General features: G+C 44.6%; 1 protein-coding gene across 6 annotated transcripts in view; it reads right to left on the bottom strand.

Moving 5' to 3' along the window:
• EXOC6B (exocyst complex component 6B) overlaps nt 1–14,572 on the bottom strand; it is a 316,092-nt gene that overhangs the window by 99,451 nt on the left and 202,069 nt on the right. For 4 of the 6 annotated variants that reach the window (XM_054201919.1, XM_054201916.1, XM_054201918.1 and 1 more), the window contains 4 exons: nt 11,817–11,928; nt 8,166–8,300; nt 6,863–7,042; nt 1,403–1,432 (listed from right to left, as the gene is read on the bottom strand). In XM_054201919.1, coding sequence (XP_054057894.1) covers nt 1,403–1,432; nt 6,863–7,042; nt 8,166–8,300; nt 11,817–11,928 — 457 coding nt within the window. The remainder of the gene's footprint in view (nt 1–1,402; nt 1,433–6,862; nt 7,043–8,165; nt 8,301–11,816; nt 11,929–14,572) is intronic. The other 2 variants (XM_054201917.1, XM_054201920.1) reach the window with 1 other exon arrangement.

Here is a 14,572-nt window from a genome sequence, read left to right as displayed (position 1 = left end):
AGGAAGCTGACTCCATAGCTGTCTAGGCACTGGATTCAATTAAAGAAATAAATACATCTGGCTTCTAAACGGTTGAAAGCCTTGAAAAGCCAGAGGCAATACCAGTCGCTGCATCTGTCTCTCTTAGGGTACACCCTAAGGACACCACGCAGGATGGGCGATATTCAACACCACTCCTAGAAACCCGTGGCTGCAGGGAGATGCCCAAAGCATCCCTGCCTGAAACATCCCTGTCTGCTCCCTGGCAGCTTGGGAGCTCCCATGGCCTTCCCAGCAACCGAGCCATGGTTTGATGGAAGCTGGCCTCAAATTGCTTTAACAAGGCTCTTTCTTTCCAGAAGCTGGCGTTGATTTGAGACCTCGACGTTGACTTAGGAACCCCCAGGTGCCCAGAGCCTGCAAATACTCAAGGCTTAGCTACGCTCAGTTTCCAGGAAAAGGGGTACACGCACCCAACCATGGCGTGAAATATCAATACTACCGTGGCAGCTCAGCATTAAAATGAAGAGCAGGGGTTAAAGGCGGAAAAGCAGAAGCTGGGGTAGAAGCTACGCCTCCGTGCCGGCTGCATCTCACACCACACAACCGCATCGAACAGGGCTGCGCCGACAGAAAAACGAGGCACGCTTTGCTCACACGTGCCTTGACTCGCAGACATGGGAATAGAGGAAACAAGGTAGCTCAAGAGCACTTTGTTTGCGATCTATCTGGGGAAATGCCACAGCTTTTTCTCCCGCACATGAAACAAGCAGAAATGACAACAATTAGAGGGGTTCACTGAACCAGAAGCCAGGTCCGAAAGGTCTCCTTCACTTTCTTTGTGCTAATTACCCTAATCCAAATATGGAGATAGTAACTGTCAAGAACCCACACTATTTTCTGTATAAAATACTATTCTACCACTCTAGCCGGAGGGAAGGCTTAGCAGTCCAAGCCCTGGGTCGGAGCACTTAGACCAGGAGGAATATCAGCCTGAAATCCCCATGAGGGATTTGTCTGAACAAAATACAAGGAGCAAGGGGGGATTTTACAAAGATCTTTTCTCTTTCAAGCAGAGGTTGAAGATCCCATCATGCTTTCCCTAATAACAGGCATTTCTCCTAATTCCCTGCACACTTAAGGATGGGGGAGGGGGGGGGGGATAAAAGGAGCCAGTTAAATGCAACGTGCTCTAAAAGCAGCAATTTTGCAGTGCTACTGCAACAGCATGCTTGTGGGCGACCTGTTTGGAAGGAAACCTTTTCCCCTGATCTCGCTTATTCCTATTGATTTAAACTTCAATTCAATCTTTTCCATTCTTCCCTTCTGAGACTAAGGACCTTTTCTGGTTCAACTCACCCTCTAACATTTGAGGTGCGAGCAGAGCAGACCAAATGCGCATGACACGCAGTCTTGTACTCACCGACATTGTAGAGTGGACATCTACATCCCCCTACAGAGGACAACACAGGGAGTTTAAAGTCAAATGCAGAAGAGAGCAAAGCAACAGCGAGAAAGACAGAGAGGTACGCATCGGTCATTGTCCGTAGGTGCCTACAACCTATCAATGCTCAACCAAGGCACTGGCTGCTTGGCAGTTGGAAGAGTATTAAAAAAATCGAAATATGGGCTCATTGAACCTGGTCTAGGAAGGATAAGGAGGAAATCCAAGTACTACAAGACCAGTTTTATTGCTATGAAATATGCTCTGCACATCAATATCCACATGCCTCAGCGCTCTCACCTGTAAGATGGAGGCAAGGGATGTCAAACCCTAGCAAGTGACACAGGGATCAGCTCAAGTAAAACTTGCTCAGCCCTTCTGAGGGCAAGGGAATGTTATCTAAGCACAGACAGGACTCGTGCAAATCTAAAGAAGGTGTCTTTAGTGCTCATATGATGCTTTCATGATGGCTATATTCCACTTGCGTCCCTCCCAACGTGGTCAAGGCTGTCATTGGTGCAAAGTTCAAGGCATTTTACTTCCATGCACAGTGCCTTGCCTTTTAAAATATTACAGAGGGATTTGGGTTTTTTAAATAAAAACATAGGTAATCGTTCTCTTTAAAAAGAAAATAAACACTTCCAAAGCTCCCTCTACCAAAGCAAGAGCTGTCGTGGCCGGCATATTTATTTGCAACTGGGAAGAGATGCCGATACGGTGAATAAGGCAAAAACATTGCAGGCAGCGCAGCTGCAGCGTTCGCGCAGCTCCAGCTGAAATCTGTGCCTGCCATCTGGCAAAAATAAGCACAAAGGGGAAAAAAACCAACCCAAAACCCCCTTTGCAGAAAGTTCACGCTGAACTGCTCAAGATGGCAGAGGTTAGAGTTTGTTCGATCGCTGAAAGATTACTTCCCCTTCCCGGGTCAGCATCACCTCTTGACCTGCCCTGATTACCTTCCAAAGGAGGTTATCAAGATACAAGACTAACAGAGGATTAAAGGAAACTTAAAATAAAAACAAAATACCCCCCCTTCCCTCAACTCTGCTCCCCTCCCCCAAGAAAACATCCTTGCTTTGTTAACCTGACAGTTCACTGTAGGTGTTGACACAACCCTCCATCTTTGAGAAGCTTAATGTCAACAAATCAGTGTGTTTGGAGTAGCCCTGTCAATGCGATTTACATTAACTTGTCTAACAAGAAATAAAAACAACAATCAGCCATCAAAGACAAAAGACTTTTTCAGTCATTCTTCTAAAAGTATTATGCTGGAAATGTTAATTTTTGAGGCCATGGCCCTTTACTTGCTGAAAACCAGAAACCACCTTTTTTTTTTCCCCTAAAATACTTCTTTTTTTTTTTCCCTAAAGTTTTTTTTTTCTTGGAAAAAAAGAAGTATTTTCTTTTAAAGGAGGCCCGAGCATCCCATGTTAATACGCTCAGCAGCAGTAACTGACTCTCCCTGGTTAACGCAGGAAGAGGGCAGCCTCGAAGCCAAATGTTAATTATGCTTTGATTTCCACCAGTGTGTTATTTGCTTTGAGACATTTTGGGCACTTAGCAGAGCATTTTCGAATTGTGGCTCTAAACCACCATGAAAATTTCATGCAGCAGTGGTATGCACCAAAACCCTGTTAACTTCACCATGAACTTTTCCACCCCGCTGGCACATGCTGTATCCACCAGCATGCCCTCCCCAGCTTGGGGCTCAGTGTCCCAAAGCAAAGCTGCAAAAAACAAATCGATTCCAAGGATTCCTAATATCAAATGGTTTCCACCATCTCCCACAGTGTCTACTCTGATGCTCTAAAGGAAAAATTAGGGATTGCAATTCCTATTTGAGCAGTACAGAAAGTGGAAGCTCTTTATACCATTCCATGAGCCAGGACTAGCTTTGCTCTAGGTTACTTTTCCTGCCTGTGCAGGGCGGCTGGACCAGATGACCTGATTGCCCAGAGCAGTTGTAGATGCCCCATCCCTGGAAAAATTCCAGGTCAGGTTGGACGGGGCTCTGAGCAACCTGATCTAGTTGAAGATGTCCATGCTCATTGCAGGAGGGTTGAACTAGATGACCTTTAAAGGTCCCTTCCAAACTTAACTATTCTATGACTCTATGGTCTCCAAAGGTCCCTTCTAACCTCAATGATTCTGGGATTCCCCTCAATAAATACCGGAAAAATTCAGCCTCATGTATCCAAAAAGGGAAACACAAAACCTAATGCCCAAATCTTGGCTTGGAGTCGCCTTTTAGCTCGCTCAGCATCTTCTCTCTTCTTCACCCCCTGTCTGAAACGTTGACTTGAGTCAACCAGACCCTTCAAGGCCATTTGATCTGCCTTGCGGCAAGCTGGAGCCTCGACCCTAGAAAGGTTTCCTGCAGATGAGCAGCCCTGTCTGAGACAATGGGATTACTCACACTCATCAAGTTAAGGAGCCGCCTGCATTTTTGCAGGCTCAGGACTTTCGGCTCCGGTCTATTACAGGACAGAACTTTTTGTTGGTGTAATTTTAGCACAGTAACTGCCGACATGCCCAGGCTGAGTTTCTTTGATCAGCAGGTGAAGGTTTTTCTTGGTGTAATTACTGTCGTGACAAAAGGCAAGTGAGTAGCTCAGCTCCTGACACTTAGTCATCTCCTGAAATTGCCACTCTTCTAAAAATCTGCTGCAAGTTCAAGTACTAGGACAACACTTCTCACTTTTTTAAAATCGTGTAAATTCAACACAAAGTTACCCGATTATCAGCTCTGGAAGAAAGGAGCGTTTCCAAACCAGGAAAGGACATGAGAACAGGAAGGGATGGTGTTGCATGGAGTCAACTTCTAGGAATGAGAAGATGCTCCAAAGATGCCTCATCCAAGGATGGTGCACATTTACTTACTTTTCTTCATGAGCTACTAGCAGCGTGGAAATCCTGTATTTTATAGCTGGACAAGGCTGCAAACTGATTTCAAGCAGGGCAGCAACTCCTCTAGATCGTAATGCTACGGTGCTAATGATTTGGGATGGATAGCAGCAGTACAGAAACAGCGCTACCTTGCCACCAGCAGTCCCGCAATATCCTCTTTTACTTATAATTCACTCTTTTTGGAGATAGCTCCTTTCTCCCTCAAACCCTTCTCACTCTTTCCTTTCACAAATGAAGCTCATCTCATATTTTTGGTGCTTTCACAAACGTCTACATTTTTTCTGCGTTGCTTTAGACAGATGTGGGCTTCTACATGCCTTATCTCCTACGTTTCGTTTAGCAAAGTGCAAAAGATTTAATGTTTTCCTAAATAAGCCACTGGAAAAGAGGCCCTTGAGCCCTACAAGAACAAACCAGCAGACACCCCAAGGGATGTGAGTGCCTTTTTCATGTACCTTGATTTTTTGCTTGCTCTCACCCAGCGTTGCCTGCAAGAGTATGTGGGGACCCATCAGCAATGTTCAATGACAGCATCTTCATAGTGCTCCTCTAAAGTAAGAAACTCCAATATATATTAAAAAAATCCCAGACCTATGTCTCCTACAAAGCTTTTAACCAGATCTACAGCTTCACAAATCTGATTGCAGCATCTGATTGACTTGCCTCCCCGATCCCTCAGGGCTGTTGGGAGGATCAGTGCCGTGCAATGCTTAGAAGATAAGGTGCTGCATGTGTGCTGGTTGAACAGCACTGGCACATTAGCCAGTACCTCCACCACAGCAAACTGCAGACAGCCGCCTTCTCAGCTGGGTCCTTTCTAATCCATCTCTGGAAGAGAAAAGGTTGCTTCAATTTGTCTCAGTCCGTTTTAGACCAATCAGCTGCCCTCCCAGTCTCCAAAATAATTTTGATTCACTCAAAAAGGAAACATTAATATTTAAGGAAGATAAATCACTCCAGGTCCATCTCATAAATCATTGTGGGCCTCTCTCCCCATCCTCATCTCTCCTACTAGCCATGCTTCATGCTCTGGTGCAGGGACTAATCTCCCTGTCAAACTCCATTACTTGCTTGCAGATGTACTCCCAGTATGATTTCCAGGTGATAACCCACCTCTGTGCAGCCATGTCTCCTTTTTTAAGGAGAAAACCAGCAGTTGAGGAATCCAGCCATCTCCAATCACCTCCAGACTCCAGAGGGCACCTGCCCCATGCCTGCTTGCGTAGCCACCAGCCATGCTGCTCAGGGCTGCCAATGGAGGGGATGTTTTAGCCATAAACTTGGCCTGATTAAGAAAACTGGCAAAAGCCCTTCCAACCTCTCTGCACAGGAGGCAACACTTATTCACAAGTTTGTTCCAGTGATAAGAGCCAAGAAAGAACCTTCTCCTCAACAATACCTCCAGGTACAGAGAACTGGGAAAGCCACTTTCATTTCTCTTTCGGTGGCTTCTCTATCCACAGCACATCAGTCCTCATTTCCATCCTGCCGCCAGATCTTCATGCTATGATAGAGAAGGCCAAAAACACGACTCACACAGGAGACTGCAAAGTTTTGGGGCTGTAACACCTCCTAAAACAGCTCTGGAGTGCTTGAACATCCCACCAATAGAGCAATCACAGCAGCACACAAAAGCAGAACTGAGTGAAGGAAACTGCTATTGTGTATTATTAGTCTTTTCTTCCTGTTTATATCCAAACTCATGAAAGATGACTAGTGTGTGCTGCTGTACTATAATCCTGGGCACCAATTAATAACAAATAAGTAACAGTTGAGTAAAGAAGAAAGATCTGAAGTTGCTTTTAGGACAAATACAGTGTTCAGTGGATTTGCTATTTCAAAATACCTGCTGATTGAAGATACTCTTAAGTATATATTCATACAGGTCAGAAAAAATCTTATTTAAAGAACAAAAAGCTGTTTGAGCAAAAATGAAACTCCCCAATGGTTCTATTTTTCCTATTCAACGGGACACTACTCAGCCAACTGCAAAAAACAACATAAAATACGTTTTTTGATCGCAATAACAGCATAAACATAGGCATATTTTAGACAGCAGAGAAAAGAAAGAAACATATGCTGCCTTCCAACAGTGCAATATTTTGATGTAAGGCATTCAGTGACTTGACAAACATTTGGAAATGTATCTGCAGTTCAAATAATAGACACCCTTATACTGGGATCTCTTAAAAAATCTTGAATGTCCATTAAGCTGAAAGTTAATGTATCTGAATATAGGTGGCTAGTGAATTATGATCCTATTTCTACATGGTGGACTGTGATATTTCGCTCATTCACGTATAATTAGACTTGAAAATACTTGGGGAGACTCTTGCTGAAGCCTAAGTTCTGGTAACACGTGAAATAGCTTGCTTTAAAAATAGATTTGTTATTTCATAACTCTTGACAGTCCAAGGCCCCATTTCCATCACACTCCATAAAGCTTAAGCAACCAGTAGTTTCGACAGTGCCATTGGATGCCCGTGTGCTCCCCAGACAGAAAAAGAAAGCAATTTGGTGGAGGTGGCTTACCGGTAGGTGGGTGAACACAGCAAACGTGCTGCGTAGAAAGCCAATGAGATCTACAAGGTAGTCACTGGCCTTGCTGCCCGGCTCCATGGCCATCCAGTCGTAGTCTGCCAGCTGCAAGAACTGGTCTATCTTCTGGTTCAGGTTAGTGTAAATCTCCTCCTCAGCAGCATGGCGGGCATCCTGGGAAACAAGACCATGTTACATGAGATGGAGCCTCCATACCACAAGTCCACACAAGTAACTGGACTTGAGATTGACCCAACCTTTAGCCTTAAAGACAGCACAAGACAAAGTGCCTGTAGGCAACTACATGGCTGCTACAGCCTCAGGTTAGCTCAGACTGGTGGGACATGTGCCACAAGATCAGTGGTAGGCAAGATCAAGCTGGTGTCTGCCTCTGATGCAACCTGGGGACCAGGAGGACAAATCTAGTGCAGGATGAAGTGAGAGAGATGGGAGAGGAATGTCCCATATGAAAAAAGGTTGAGACCCACCAAACTGTGCACAGGTATGGGGTGCAGGAGGGCCACAGAGGAGCCTCCCTGACGGAATAAGGGTAGGAAAACTCACCCTTAGGCCAAATAGGTAGGTGATGCCAGAAGAGACAATAAATGGACTTGCCTGGGGACACAGGGCCTTAGTCTCCTGCTGAGTTATCCCAAGAGCAAACCTGACCGAACGAATTTCCTACTGTTGCTCCAGTCCTTGGCGCTGTTCCCATCTCCTGCTCTCCAGCCACAGGACACAATTCAGACGCCCCAAAGTTGACCCAATTATGGCCTTAAGATTTCATATAAAGTATCTGGGTGGACACTCCTGGGTTACGATTTAAAGATTTAAAAACTGGGAAGAGTCTAGCAGTTTCTGCCAGCCCTGATTTTTAGGAGATAACACTAAAATGAGTGGAAAGATACAGAAATCTAAGTTCTGAAAATCTATTCTCCTCTTGGGTGAAAGAGGAGAGCTTACATTCATGGCCAGACATGCGTAACATTGTACGGTGCTCAAACAGCAAAATGAAAATTCATTAAAAAAAAAAAATCAGCCTTTTGTTTAAAAGCTGCTTAATCCTTTAAATAGTAAGTGCAGCAGTCACAGCCTGTAAATTAGGGTTACAAATGCTCCAAAGGACAAACCCAAAAGCTAGTCCGATGGCGTAAGCTTCCCAGGATATGACAAAATTACCTTTCAGCTCAGCTTAGCCCCCTACGTACACACATCCACACACGCGCTTTGAAAGCTGATACTCTCCAACCAAATACCAACAGCAACTGCCCGGAGGTGAATCTACCAGCCTTCTCACCTTGAAGGTTGTGGTCCCGTAGAGTTTGGTAGTGTGGACAGTTTCTGGAAGTACATTAGTGATATTGGTTATGAATTCCTCTAGGAACTTGCAGGATTTCTCCAAATGGGTCGTATTTATAATAATCTGTACAAGCTGCAAAGGCAAAAAAGGGATTGAAAGATAGTGCTCCTGAAGCTAGGGACGTGCCAGGGTAATGGATGCCAATTTATAAGAACTTCTGGCGTGAGAAGCTCACACTGTACAAACACACTAAGCTTTCCTACATGCTCAAAGGTTCTCCTCCTTTAACAACATCAGAAACTTAAATAAAAGATCATTTGGGGGGAAAAGCATTTCCCATGACAGACACTAATACCACAAAAGATTATTATTTTTTAATGACTTTCCTACATTCAGCTGTCAGTCAGGGTTCATTTCAGTGTACTTCAAATACAACAGGCTTACAAAAAAATGCCATGTCAAATCACAAGTATTCTGTCTGCTAATGAACCCTAAATAACCCATGTCTTGAGTGACACCGAACACCATCACACTAAAGCATTTAACAAAGAAACCACAAGGTTTTACTTTTCTGAGGGTGGTGTAGGTGAACAGCAGATCTCACCCTGGTATCTTCTTGGTTATCGTACCCACCATTATCTGCAATTTTCTTAATGCTGTCTTCTCAGCCTTCACACGGCACTATTTTGGGACATTAAAGGAAACTGCAGAGTAAAAGCCTCTGCTGAAGTCAACCAACACAAACATTTACGAACCAGAGGAAACCAATCCGGGCTTTACTTTAGGATCACTGACTTGGAAGCATCATTAATTCCTTAAGCAGATACCTTTTTCCTAGCCAATTGCCATGAATATTTCCAAGGTGCAACATAAGCTATAACAAAACCTTTACAAATAACATCTAGCTCAGATATCATGCCATAACAGTTCTCTGACAGATACAGAAGGCATTATAATGCTCCAGACTGATATAATTTAATTGCTGGAATATGGTGTGGCAGTCCGCAGCTACCTCCTCTGAAGAAATTATTTTGAAACAGTTACAAATCTTCAGAATGAGATGGATTAATCACTGATTAGAGTATTGCAGGCACAGAAATACTGAAGTAATGGTACAAATGGTACAAATATTACAGCAAAGATTAAATATCATATAATAATTATTATACATTATATAATATAGATTATTGTTACTGGCAGATGACATGAGAAGGGGCAATGGTCACAGCTTGAGAGGTTCACCTTGGATATTAGGAAGGAAAAGAGTCATTAGGAAGGTAGTGCAGAACTGGAACAGGGTACCCGGAGAAGCTGTGGGACCTGTGTTTTGGAGATACTAAAACTCAGGTAGAGAAAGCAATGGTTGACTTGATCCGAGTGAATTACAATCCCACTTCCACTGAGAGGCTGGGCTAGATACCTCCAAAGTTCCCTTCTAGCCAACGTGTCTGTGATTTCAGTCAGGTGTTTGTTTTTAAGAAATGAAATTACAGTCTATTTGAGCACCTCTTGTTTTGTATCTGGTCCCTGAAATGTCTTACACAGGTAACTAGGGGGGCTTCTTGTTTCTGAATTCATTGGTTTAATTCTGTTGTTGATTTTTGCCTTCACACAAGCACTGATTTGTTTGCCTTTCTCTGCGTCAGACAGCCCTGACATCACAATCGTGATATATTTTCCTATAGTTTCAAGTTAACTAAATATTAGGTATTTCCAACTGTGCAAAATTCCTCCTAAATCTGTTCTCTGATCATCACAACTTACTGGTCCAGATCAGCTATCACACTTGAAGGCCCCAATTGCTTTGTTTCTCTTCCACTACTTGCTATAAGCTTTCCTGCTCCCTCTCTTTCTCCTTCAAGTTCTGGTATTCTCTTAAATTTGGAGGGGTGAGACCTTCTCGTTGGGGTATTCAAATGAAAAAAACAGTAGCATCTTTTCCCTCTCTTTTGTTGAGGGATGTCAGGATCATTCAAAACACCAGGATTATTTGGAGCAGACTTTGACATCCACTGTTCAGAGGTTGCCCCAAAAAACAGCAAAGAAAAATAAAGAGGATAACAGACTGGGAAGGTTGGTACACAGCCTTGTATTACCTTGTTCACTGCTTGGAAAATGACATTGGAGAGCCCAGAAATTGAAGGTGTTGCTTTGTGCAAAAATTAAATCTTGGAAGCGATAGTTATGAAAGGTAATTTAATATCTTCCGCAGTCACTTTTGACACCAGGACTATGTTGTAGACGATACGGTACTCTTCAATGTGCCCTTTAATTCCTGTGCTTCACACAGTCACATTAATGTCTTTTCTTAAGAGGAAAGGATTTGAGAAATTCAGACGAAAAATGCTGCACGCTTCCATTTGGTCAAACAGGTCAATGGTTACACAAAGAAAAGAGGCAGGAATGGACAAAGATCCTCAAAGTAGTTTTTCTTCAACCAAATTTGAAAAAAATGATGGTACAGATAACCCAAGGAGGGCACTAGTTGTACCTTGGTAAGTGATAAGGAACAAGAAGTTGAAAATATGAGAAGAGATTCAGAAATGAACACCAGTCTCCGGACATACTACACCTTTATTTCAAACTTGAGCTGTGCTATGTAGGCTTTCCTTGCAAAAATCCTCTTCAGCTCCAAAGCACGTGAAGAAGCCACTCTCAGCCCAAAGAAAGGCATCACCTTCACTCAACAGGGAAGATGCTCAGGAACATCTATACCATTTAAACTGGGCAAAAGCAGCTGAGGGAACTGTCACATTCAGTTTGCCCTTCCTATACTCAATCACACTGTGGGAACATTTGCAAGAGCAGCAGAAGTGATCATCTGGGGGATGGATACTGCAAGGACAGTGTTGCATTCCTCTTTGTGGAGGGAGCCTTGGGAGGAGCAGGAGGGAAGAGGAATTTGCCCCCAGGGAGCAGAGAGATTCCAGACCTCTAGATGAAGGGCTGAGGAAGCATCATGTGTAAATACATACCGCTGTTAAGTGTGGTAAACTCGCCAAAACTCACCTCCATATGGTATTTACAGTGTCCAGAGAACATGACACATTTCTATAGTACAGTCAATTAAACAACTGCAATTGTCTAATACCTACTTATTTAATAACAGTACATACAGGTCCCACTAAGGTATCCAAACTGCCCTGGGTACCACACACATTCCCAAACAGCCATGATTTACGTGCATTAAACTTTTCAGAAATCTGACTTCCTGCACAAAAAAAATATCGATCGCAAAAAGAAAATACCAATATAGAGTTTGTACTGCAGCAATGTGCTGAAACCGCCTCAAACATCACCTACAGATGGGGACCACTCCCCCACCATCTCCTAGCATCCACTTGCCTCTTCCCCAGCGCTCCTTGAAGTCTTCTAACCCGCCACTTTAACTCAGATATATAAGTCTCTGCAAATTCAGAAGAGGAGCAATTCTAACAGCAACAGCAAAAAAGCTTCCTCTTTCCTGCAGTATTGTGTTTCTTTATTTGTACAGCAACACTGTGTAGTTCCATTATTGTTTTCCAACCAAATATTTTGTAATAATGGTCCAAACCAGCATCTCTAAAGGTGCTGTAAGGAGTTCCAAGGGACCAAACCCCCTTCTGTCACCCTGCCCTAGAAATGGGTCTCCTCAAAGCCATGCCCTACCTCCGTCAGCCCGACGTTTTTCCTCTTGATGACATTCTGTAAACAGTTGCTCAGCGTTCGGGTCAGCAGCAGATTTGTAGATTTTCTAATCATATCATCAACTTCCGTGGAGCTGAAAAGTAGAATTCCAAGAGAGATTTGCAAAATGCTCTATGAAAAGAAAATCACCTGGAGCTCCCATCACCCACTCTCCTTCCACATCCTCTGCTGGCTTATGCCTAATCATCCATGGACCACTTACAGGCACTGACATACTAATAAATTCCAAAATACCAACACTTTAGGCCTTTTTGTGCATGTGACTATAAGGAATGGGGATTATACAGGCAAATCCTACATCCCTGAGGCCTCTCCTCTTAGAGCATGGGTCCAGCATGGGTAAGAGCTGCCCACAGCATCAGCACTAACCCACGCAGCCAAGCCACTGCCCTCCACACAATGCTGGAGTTTTGCACGTTCAGCAAGGGGAAAGGGATCAAGGACCTGCAATGGGGGAAAAAACCAAATCAAACTCCCAAATACCCCCCACACACCACCTTCTCATGGCTTTTTCTTTAACTAAATCAAACTGGAAGATCTTGTAACATGTTCATGCCCTTTGCTAGATGGTTGCAACTGCAGCATTGCTGAAGTTTGGGGGGTTGGTTTTCTGCTTGTGTTCCTGCCCCTCCAAAATGCATGCCAGCCAAGCGCAACCTCTCCTTTCTCAAGGAGGTTTTGGAAACCCACCCCAGCACAGGCTCCTTTGATCTGTCATTGGCCCTGCATTAGCCCTGACACCATGGGGCTTTATCTCTGGCAGCGCAGTGACAGGCAGCTAAGGGCAAGGAAAGGAAGGCTAAGAAGTGCTACAAACTTTAAGGCTCCCACTAAATCAAGTCCGTGACCTTTTGCTCCTTCTCCTGTTGCACCTGACAAATGGGCCAGATTACAAAGCAGGGATGGACACAAGAAGCAAAAGCAAACCTTGCAGTTACCCCACCGCCAGCGCGTGATATGGGGAATGTTGGTGAGCTGCTATCAGGGTGCCTGCTGGTGCAGGGACATGGCGCTGCCAGCCCCAGTCCATCTCACACCTCCCCAATTCTGTGCCTATTTAACATAAGGCAGATGCACGGAGCTGAGCCCTGATCCATCAGCGCCTGATGCTTGGGAAAGCAAGACTAAGCCTTCTCCAACAGCAACCCTGTGGTCACAGTAGCATCTCCTGTACCTGCTCCTCCTCCCTGAGCACGACGCATCCTTCAGTCAACTACATTTTTCAAGTTATTCAGGACCTTCCTTGTGCTGCTGCATGAGAATTGCACTGAAAGTCCCCAAATTCCTGGGATAAGTGGCAAACATTGCTCCCTGCTCGCATCTCTGAGCAAAGCCACGTTCACGTTTCCATGAGACCAAGAAAGACACGTCCTGCTGCAGCTTTCCCAAGGAAAAGCCCAGCTGCACAACTCCCTGCACACCCAGCGGCTGCTCACCATGCTGCACTCCCCAACAGGTTTCTCTAATATTTCCTTTGCCCTGATGTTTAGAAATCTGCTTTTCCGAGCTACACGCCTGCCAAGGGTTGACCACTGTCTCCTTCCCAGTTGGACGCAAGCGGAGCAGGGCCAGCAGCTCGGCAGGACCCAGCTCCTGATAATTTAAATTCAATGTCACCAGCCAAAGTCTTAGTGTGGGTCTCTTCTAGATCATCATCACTGATCTCTGTGAGTTTATTTTCCTCCTGCTTAGTGGGGAAACATATCCTGTGCCAGTGATGATCAGGGCTAGCCCACTCCACATCCCAGATGGACTCCTTGGCTCCTTCTCGCAGGGTTTTGATGTAAGGTACAAAGTGATGCATTTGGGTTTTTAAAAGTGTGGAACAGAAATCAAAAAGGCAGGGGGAAGAGAAGAAACCAGCTAATGAATTTTCCTGGTCTTTATACTATGGGTAGAGCTCTCAAACAAGGTTTTACTTGAAGATAAACAAAAAAATCCCCAAAACCCACCACACTTGCATACACACAATCCCCAGGCTCTCCATCATCCCCCAGGAAGAACCAGATTGTCCCCAGTTCCCTCCACCAGACAATAGCATGGTTAAATATAGCAAATACAACAAAATATAACCCTGTGACAATCTACAGATGGTAAAAAGGAGATTTAAAGTGAAGGGGTGGTACAAAAAAACCTCGTGACACCAGGGGCAGCTGCCTGCTGCTGCTGGAGCGATGTGGGAACAAGGGAAGGGGGCTGGGAAGCAAAAAGGTCTGGACCCACACTCAGAGTGGGTAAAGAAAAAATTCCGTAGGAAGCAAACAATACACAAAGCTATATCTTTGTACAAGCACTATGGCCCTTTTGGGATTTTCCCTGGGAAATCCTGAAATGCGATACACAGGGAGTAACATAGCCCATTCCTAAGGTTCGTGGAGGTGAGAACGGCCAAGGTTGGAGGAGGAGCTGGTGGCCAGAGCTTCCAGTATCTTCTGTAACCAAGAATGCACAGATGAAAACATGGGGGTTTGGACATGATGTCAGCTTTTCTCACTAAACCAACACAGCAACCAACTAGGTCGTGCTCGAAAAGCTTTCTTTTTTAAATTCAAATGTCAACCTGTCTTCAGGGCATCAAACTTAAACAAGCCAGTTACTGTCTGGCTGTGTGTACGCCCTGAGACAGTCATGCTCTTGGCAGGAGTACGATGCTGCTGGCCTATGCCTGACGCCACAGCCAGGGCTGACGGCACGAGGTTGCCATATCACCAAACGCT

Source organism: Rissa tridactyla, chromosome 5 (genome assembly GCF_028500815.1).
Source record: "Rissa tridactyla isolate bRisTri1 chromosome 5, bRisTri1.patW.cur.20221130, whole genome shotgun sequence".
Classification (NCBI taxonomy): Eukaryota; Metazoa; Chordata; class Aves; order Charadriiformes; family Laridae; genus Rissa; species Rissa tridactyla.
This window is presented reverse-complemented; position numbering and strand designations above follow the sequence as displayed.